The following is an 8,544-nucleotide window of genomic DNA, read 5'->3' as shown; positions in this document are numbered from 1 at the left end:
GCGGACCGTCCAGTTCCCGCCACAGCTGGACAGGAGCCAGGTCCATTGCAAACCTGCACCACCTGAAACAATGTAAATCAGGTTTTGACAGAAGTTTGGATTCAAACTCCAATTATTTCCAATTTGCAAATCTGGTTTTTGAAAGCAATTTGGGTTTCTTGACAATCCAAAGTCCAAATAGGCACAAATATTGGCAGTGGAGTCACCTCTCTGTCAAACTCTTACCTCCTATTTTCTCAAATCTACACACCATCCATATACAAAGGCTAACATCTGCAGATATAATGGCCATAAATGTCCATTAGTGGGTCAGCTTCCTGTGTTTCATTGAATCCAAGTTGCCCTCACAATATTAACTATTTTACACCTTTAATCAATCAAAAAATTGAATCTTATTGAAACTTTACAAGACAAAAATTAGATCATAAACAATACCCATGCAGTGGAGGAGGAATTTCGAAAGGAGGAACATGCCAAAGCCTTTAACCGCTAAATCTGAAGCTTGTTCACCCCAACTGCCAACTTTTCCATACTAGATTCTTTTCCTTCGACACGATCTGTTGAATTTTTTATATTAAGCCATGGGTGCTGTAAGCACTGTTCTGCAGTTGGTCGATTCTCTGGTGCCAAATTGAAAAGAGGGCAAAGAAACTCGGCAAATTCCTGGGCCTCAGAATGGGGAAATTTGTACTTCTCGGTCAGAAGTCGATCTAGTGGCCAGTATTTCAGTCTCCGGATCCTCTTCAGATCTCCATGTCTGTCAAAGTAGTCCTTTGAACGAGATCCAGCAATAGCTATCTGCTCTTACAAGCATGGAACAAATGGAATTATTAGATGGTATTGTGCAGGAATTGCAAAAATAAATCATTTGCTCACCTTCCGAGGCATCTTTCCAAGAAGTTCCATCATCAGAGCCAGGTGATCCTGAAAGCCCACCAACAATAGGCTTAATGTAAGGAGGATAAGTATTGCGAAAATTAAAACACTCATTTAGGAAAACTAAGGAAAACTAACACAACTAACTCATTTTGGCTACACATCGAGTATTTATTATATATAATTAGAAGTTAAAGACTATTGCACTGGGACCATTAATATATTAAGACCAGGTAAAATTCTATAAGAATCTTGTTATAAGTAATCATGTTCTGCTAGAAACTTGTTTCATCGAAAAATATTTTTAGGAGTAGTTACAAAGATTATCATAGTCGAAAGAAGAGCCAATGACATGACATGCATGTGCACACATAGGGTCCAAAAAATACATTTGAAGTCATTTTATGGGATAAACTGGAAGACAAAAACCAATGAAACCCCAGTCCAAGAAATTTGGGCAGAAGTGACAAAACTTTACAGTTCATAATGTTTTGAGCTAGACAACATGTAACCATATCCTTGTGCATGAGGCTCCCGCTACTACAGGGTCTGGGAGGGGAAAATGTACGCAGCCTTACCCCCTGCTTCGCAGGAGAGGCTGTTTCCAAGTTTTGAACCTACAACAAACAGGTTGCAATAGTACAACTTAACCGTTGCGCCAAGGCTCGTCCACTGTAATAATATCCTTGTAACATATCACTAATTATCATAGTTGTCACGGCGTCTAGGCGGCCCTAGGCATTGGAGAGCGGCCAAAATCAAAGCGACACCAATAAGGCGATCAAGGTGTCCGAGGCGCCCGCTTAGGCGACCAAGGCACCCAAGTCGGCCATGGCACCAGGACGCCTTGACAACTATGCTAATTATATGGCTTTACTCTTTCATGTTCTCTTAATGAATATGAACTAGAGCATACAGATTTGGTGAATTTGAATGCATAACAAAATGGCTTACACCAACATCATAAAGGAAGAACCAATATAATTTTAATGACGCAAGATATTGTGAATCTTCATATCATGCTAATCCAATTTAACCAAGTAATCTAATAAATCCTTGTTAGAGAGTACAGATGAAGAAAATCAGAACCGAGAATGGAGGAAGAAGAGAGAAAGAGAAGAAGATGAGGAAGAGGAGAGAACGGTTAAAAATCAGTCTCCCTCATAATGCTTGTATTTATAATCTCAAATTACAATAGAAAGGGGAACTCCTAATCAGATTAGAAATTCCTAATCATGAAGGATTCCAAGTTACAACAGGAAAAGAACTAGAACTAACAACTCAAACTGAAACTAAGACTAACAACTCACAGTAGAATTAGGACTTGACATAATTAGAAACTAGGATTCCAACTACGACTAAGAAAATAGAAGATACACATATCAACCAAATCACTGTTCACGTGAACAGTGTCACATGAACAGTACTTCAACACTCCTCCTCAAGCTGGATTATACAAATAAGTAAAGAAAGAAGATCCAGCTTGAACTAAAAGGGAAAAAAAAGAACTCCATAATAATGCAAACACTCCCCCTCAAATTGGCGCATACAAGGTATTAATGCCCAACTTGAACAAAATGAGAAGAAACTAAGTTGCAACAGAATCTAGCTTGACAGATGAATGTAGCTCCCAAATAAACCTTCAAGAACTTGAAATAATTGATCTTCAAAACCTGGACAGACATGATCAGCAAACCGGGACTAGAATTTCTTCCAAAAAAAGGCAGCTTTTAACGATCTTCAATAGCTAACCAGTGATGAATCTCAGATTGTCATAATGACATAAAATTTTGAAGTTAAATAACTAGAGCAGCAAGTAGCGGAAACGAGCTGAATTAGGCAGCGGAAAAACATTGTATCAACCCAACTGAAAGTCCTCAAATAGGCAACAACCAAATATCTTCAATACTTCAATCTCCTCCTTACGGCAAACTCAACCCAATAACGAAGGATACCCAATGGCAATGGTGGAGAAAACTGATCTTCTATGTTTTACACCAATGTTCCTGCAAGTTTTGCGTTCTGCAATGTCTGCAGGTGTATTGTACATAATCCCCCCCTCTCACGTGTAGTAGTACACGTGGACAAATAACGGAGATTATGTCAGAGATAGTGCAAAAGTATAAACTTCCAGAATTCTCCAAATGTGCTATGGGAATGAAAAAATGAAGGAATGGCAAAATTGTAATTTACTAGAAGTTTCCAAAAGTGTTATGGGTAAATACCAAAGGTATGGGATATGAAGGGAATTAGAATTATTGAAAGAGAACGGTGTTGAAAAAAAAGGATGGCATGGTTGTAAGTTGGTGGAAATCCACTTTTAAATACAAACCAAGCCAAAGGGCAAACTGGTAATAAACCAGAATTTTCAAGGGTCAATTGGGTAGTCAAATAGGGGAATGGCAGAATTGTAATTTAAATGAAATCCATCCATATATATATATATATATATATATATATATATATATATATATATATATATATATATATATATATATATATATATATGCATAAAGGCCAAATTGAGAAGTGACAATCTGGTAACAAACCAGAATTTGCAAGGGGTCAATTTGGTAGTTAAAGAGGCAATGGGACATGATGGGAATTAAAATTATTGTAAGGGGACAAACTAGGAAGGGACAATAACTAAAGGATATGTTTGAATTAAGGGTAAAAGGAGGGGCATATATGGAATCACAGAAATTAGATAAAGACATGTAAGGGGGAGTCATCTCCTACCTCTTGATAGAAAGGAGAAGGCAGAGAACTGGAACCAGCGTATATCGAGAGAACTTCTTCATTCGACCGCCAATCACCCTGAAATTTTTGGTGGAGAATCGCAACACAATGCCATCTTGAATGCAAGCAACAAAAAGTTGAATAACAAAGGTAAGGTTACAAAAAATTCCTGAAACCAGATAAAGCGGTAGTTATGGTTTCAGGTCTGATTTCAAGGACATATCTCACAACTCCCTTTGAGTTTCGACCTAAAACTCAGTATACTGGGTCGCCTCCAAGAGAGGTAATGGTACCCCAAGCCGTGGGAAGAAAGAAGATGCAACTAACAGGATCAACTCGATTCTATTGATCGACTATTACTGCCACAAACAGAGCAGCATAAAATTGCTGATTCAAGAAGAAATCGAGTAATGACAAGAGATCGAAATAGCAAAATCCATAGAAGGAAATAAATCGTAACTTGCAATAGCGAATAGCAATGAATAGAGCAGCAAATACATATCAATGGAGCACAACATTAGTTCTTCAGAGAAATTAATAGCAGCCGATTCGATGAATCGATGCACACCCAACTTCGTATGATCTTCAGACACTATTTCATTGTCATCGAAACCAGATGTGAAACCCTAATTCCTCTTCTTCCTCTATGAACTAGGGTTTCCTTCTTCAAACCAGAATTTAAAATCGACTCTCAAAACAGCAATCTTGGAGAGAATCAATCACTGGTTGCCTAGCTTTGATACCATGTTAGAGAGTATAGATGAAGAAAACCAGAACCGAGAATTGAGGAAGAAGAGAGAAAGAGAAGAAGATGAGGAAGAGGAGAGAACTGCTAAAAATCAGTCTCCCTCATAATGCTTGTATTTATAATCTCAAATTATAATAGAAAGGGAACTCCTCATCAAATTAGGAATTCCTAATCCATGATAGGATTCCAAGTTACAATAGGCAAAGAACTAGAACTAACAACTCAAACTGAAACTAAGACTAACAACTCACAGTAGAATTAGGACTTGACATAATTAGAAACTAGGACTCCAATTAGGACTAGGAAAATAGAAGATACACATATCAACCAAATCACTGTTCATGTAAACAGTGTCACATGAACAGTACTTCAACAATCCTTAACCAGCACAACAATAACAACAACAACATAGCCTTATCCCAACTAAATGGGGTTGGCTACATGGATCCTTGCCCTCCAATCAGCTCTATTCGAAGTCATGCATGATACCAAGTAAATATGGAATATCTCTATTTGCTACACTAAGTAAATATGGAATTTCTGCAACAATGATGACTACCATACTGGCCTGATGTTCCAATCCAATCTCTAGACAGTAGGATCTACTTATGTGATTTCAAGAAAACCTAGCCTAGCCATCCTTCTCACTTTCCTCTTTGTTTCTCTTCTGTTTTGCTCCTATGAAGTTTCTCTACCACCATCCAGAACTATATCATCCTCCATAACCAACTTCAAATTCCATGTAACTTTAATAAATGACCTTACAAACTCATAACTCATCAACCAATGTTCAAAAGATGATAGCAAAGGAGATGCATAAGCTTGAAGAAATCCCCCATCATCATAAGAAAAATAGAGGGCATTTCACCTTCTCCCTTCTTCAGAACAAACAGGAGCACAACGTTGCCCCTGATCCACCAAAATCTCTATGGACAACGTCAACTTCCCTCTACACTCAATTGTGAGGGCAAACCCACTTACTAAAACAATTAGTAAACCAATCAAAACTTAAAAACAATTTCCATGTTCAGTATAATATGAGCAATAGGCTAAGTAAATGACTACTTTTGTCTGGTTCCATTTTCTTCCAATGCCTTTACATTCGTATTATCTTTGGCATTTCCGACCAACCCCATCAAATCATCAAAGGAAATATGGAACACATAACCAACTAGTCTCCTAATGTGTGTCCACAGTTACACAACAGATTTGCCAACTGGGGACGAGAAAAGGTAAATGAATTCCTCACTCATTTAAATATTATTTTCTGTAAATCATGTGCAACATCTTTTAACGGTGTTAATTAGTCCTTCAGGAGGAATCCTAGCCTTAAGAAAAAAGTTTAAAGGACATGTAACCTACAGACCGATCAAATGGAAAAAAAAAAAGGACATGTAACCTACACACAACCTGCTCACGACATACTCATGTGGCACTACCTTTGTAATTCAACAGGGCTAACAGATGATGTTAAAAATTAAAGGAATCCTAGGAAGAAACATCCTAATATGCCTTAATACAAATTTGCCTTTGATTAAAACATAGATGCCGCATTTAAATTATATAACTCACAGTCCAAGCTAAGATTCATACTCTGTTAAATCTTTTTATTGACTTTATTTTAAAGAAAGAACTTATTTATCTTTCTCCAAATGCATCTCATTTTTTGGGAATGGCAAGTGCCCAATATGTGCTCTAACATCACTAATACTTTTTGTCTTTGCATACAATTCCTATAGCCATGAGTGCAAAAAACAATACCCCTGCGAGATCAAAGACAAGAAAATCTCACCTCATCCTCACTATACCCTTGGCCACTCTTAGGAGCAAACAGCATGTCGCCAGTAGCAAGCTCAAAGGCAATGCAAGCAAAAGACCATATATCAACAGGGAAGGAATATCCAGATCCAAGAATGACCTCAGGCGCCCGATACTGCCTTGTTTGAATATCTTCTGTGAATTGTTTATCAACCCAACATGCATTTCCAAAATCCACAATCTTGCACTTAAAATCAATCCCATTCAAGCCCCTCTCATCCTTTATAGCACCACCCACTGAATCTCTCCTTCCTGAAATTTTTGCCACTGCCCTCTTTGCCTTCCTCTTCAGTTTTTTCTCATCAAAATTCATCATGGCCCCGCCATTAGGATTACACTCGGGCCTCTCGAGGATTGGAGTTAACCCAGACCGAACAGGGTCTTTGGCAGGATCAATGGTGGAGACAAGAAGAACATTTTCAAGTTTTAGGTCTGTGTGGATTATATTGAGTTCCCTATGCAAGTAATCCAGACCATGCAAAATCCATCTGCAGACCTCCCTAACCTTGTTCAATTCAAGACCATTATAATGGTTATATCTTGTCAACCGAAGCAAACTGTCACCAAGAAACTCAAGAACCATACATAGGTGCTGCCCATTTGGGCCCACATGCTTGAAGTGGTCAATTAGTCGAACAATGCCTTTGGAATTAGAGGGGTCACCGCTAGCTATTGTGGAGAGGACTTCGATCTCATGGAGAGCAGCTTGAGCAAATTGAGCAGCACTTTTCTGGATCTTAAGAGCTACAAATCTCTGCAAAACAAATGAAGCAACTATCAGATTCCATAGGAAATGGGAAACGGAGGAAGAAATTCCCACAAAATTGACATAAGTTGTGAAAAATTGAAACAGGCAAAACAAGACTCCCAAAAAAAAAAGGAAATGGCAAAATTACCAGAGAGATGCCATCTATAGATGTTTGAATAAAACAAAAATTAGGAAAAAAATCTCAGGTGATAAAACAAGTTTAAAATTGAAGTTAAAAGTACAAAAAAAATACAACATTTTCCATTGAAAAGATTCAGGGAGAGTAGTAGTTTAGGAACAGAAAACCCAAACAAATAATAAGCAGATCAAAAACAGAGGGCAGAAACCCCATTCGAGACATGTTATTCCATACAAAGATTAAAAGAAAATGAAACAAATCCCAATGGATTAACCAAACCAAGCGGCTTTCGAAGCGATCTGGTACCACAATTTATAGGAATTCTCATAAATGTTCAGTCAGGCCTAGATCGAAAAGTTGTCCCAGCCGGCAGTCATCCAAGCAATGCAAGTAAGATTTGATAAATAAAAAGCAGGAATGAAAACGTCAAATGAAGAACAAATTCTAACCAGAGGCGGAAGCAGCAAAACTCACAGAACAACCCCAAAATAAAAGAGAATATCAAAAAAGCAATCATCTAGAAAAACATAATGAAATGAACAACGAACAAAGAACAAAGAGTTCTGAAATCCAAATAGATACAGAGAATCCACCTGAAACAGTCCATTAAGGAAAATCTAGTAACTGAAAAAACAAATTCAGCAGACTCAGAATTGAAAACATAAGAAGCAATAGAAGATCGAGATGACATGAAAAACGAAGATAAGAAAAAATGTGATCGTAGACATGAAAATGGATGAAAGTATGAGATTAACAAAGAAAATTAATAAATGGTAGTGTACGATTTTTCCATTAATCTAACAGCAACATCCAATAAAATTATAGTTACTAAAGGAAAAAATCAAAATATAGAAAATCTCATTAAAAGCAGAGATTTTTTGAAAAAAAAAAAAGAAGAACCTACAGAGCATTGGGTATCGTAAGCGAGCCAAACAGTGGAGAAATTGCCCCAACCAAGCTTCCTTTGAGCGATGTATCGACCACCAGAGAACGGATCTCCAACTCTCACAGCATGATATCCACCTTTCCTGTAAGCATCGATTCCCTCATCTTCTTCTTCCCCTGATGATGAAGAACACGACATTACAGCTATCCAAAATCTTCTCCTCTTATCTCTACCTCAGTTTCGCTATCACTTCAAATTTTTTTCGATTCAATCTCTCTCTCTTTCTTCCTTCCTTTGTTCTTCTTGTTGTCTTTGTTTGTTATATTTGGATGATAAGAGAGAGTTTGAAATTCCAGTTGAGAAGAAGGCCGGCATTTGTGGCCTTCTACTTGGTTCTTTAGGCTTCTTTTTTTTCTTTAACCAAAAAAGGAAAAAAAAAAAGAAATAGAAAATAGAAAGAGTGAATGAGTGATTCGAGAGAGACTTCTGAGTCTTCTTTGCCTTTCCCCAAGGCAACCACGAAGGTAGACGTGGTTGCGTCCTCTTTAACCCTTTATGCTAACATACGCATCCTTATCAGGGTTTGAGGT

At 37.6% G+C, this 8,544-nt stretch overlaps 1 protein-coding gene across 1 annotated transcript; it reads right to left on the bottom strand.

Annotated features, from left to right (window-relative positions):
- Positions 1-301: 301 nt before the first annotated feature.
- On the bottom strand, positions 302-8,234 carry LOC122660805 (SRSF protein kinase 1-like). Its single transcript, XM_043856040.1, has 4 exons — positions 7,973-8,234; positions 6,156-6,935; positions 877-924; positions 302-798 (listed from the first exon to the last, which is right to left on the bottom strand). Exons 1-4 carry the CDS (start codon positions 8,150-8,152, stop codon positions 490-492), a joined length of 1,317 nt encoding a protein of 438 aa, XP_043711975.1. The 5' UTR covers positions 8,153-8,234; the 3' UTR covers positions 302-489.
- Between the last annotated feature and the right edge of the window lie 310 nt (positions 8,235-8,544).

Source organism: Telopea speciosissima, chromosome 5 (assembly GCF_018873765.1).
Source record: "Telopea speciosissima isolate NSW1024214 ecotype Mountain lineage chromosome 5, Tspe_v1, whole genome shotgun sequence".
NCBI lineage: Eukaryota > Viridiplantae > Streptophyta > Magnoliopsida > Proteales > Proteaceae > Telopea > Telopea speciosissima.
This window is presented reverse-complemented; position numbering and strand designations above follow the sequence as displayed.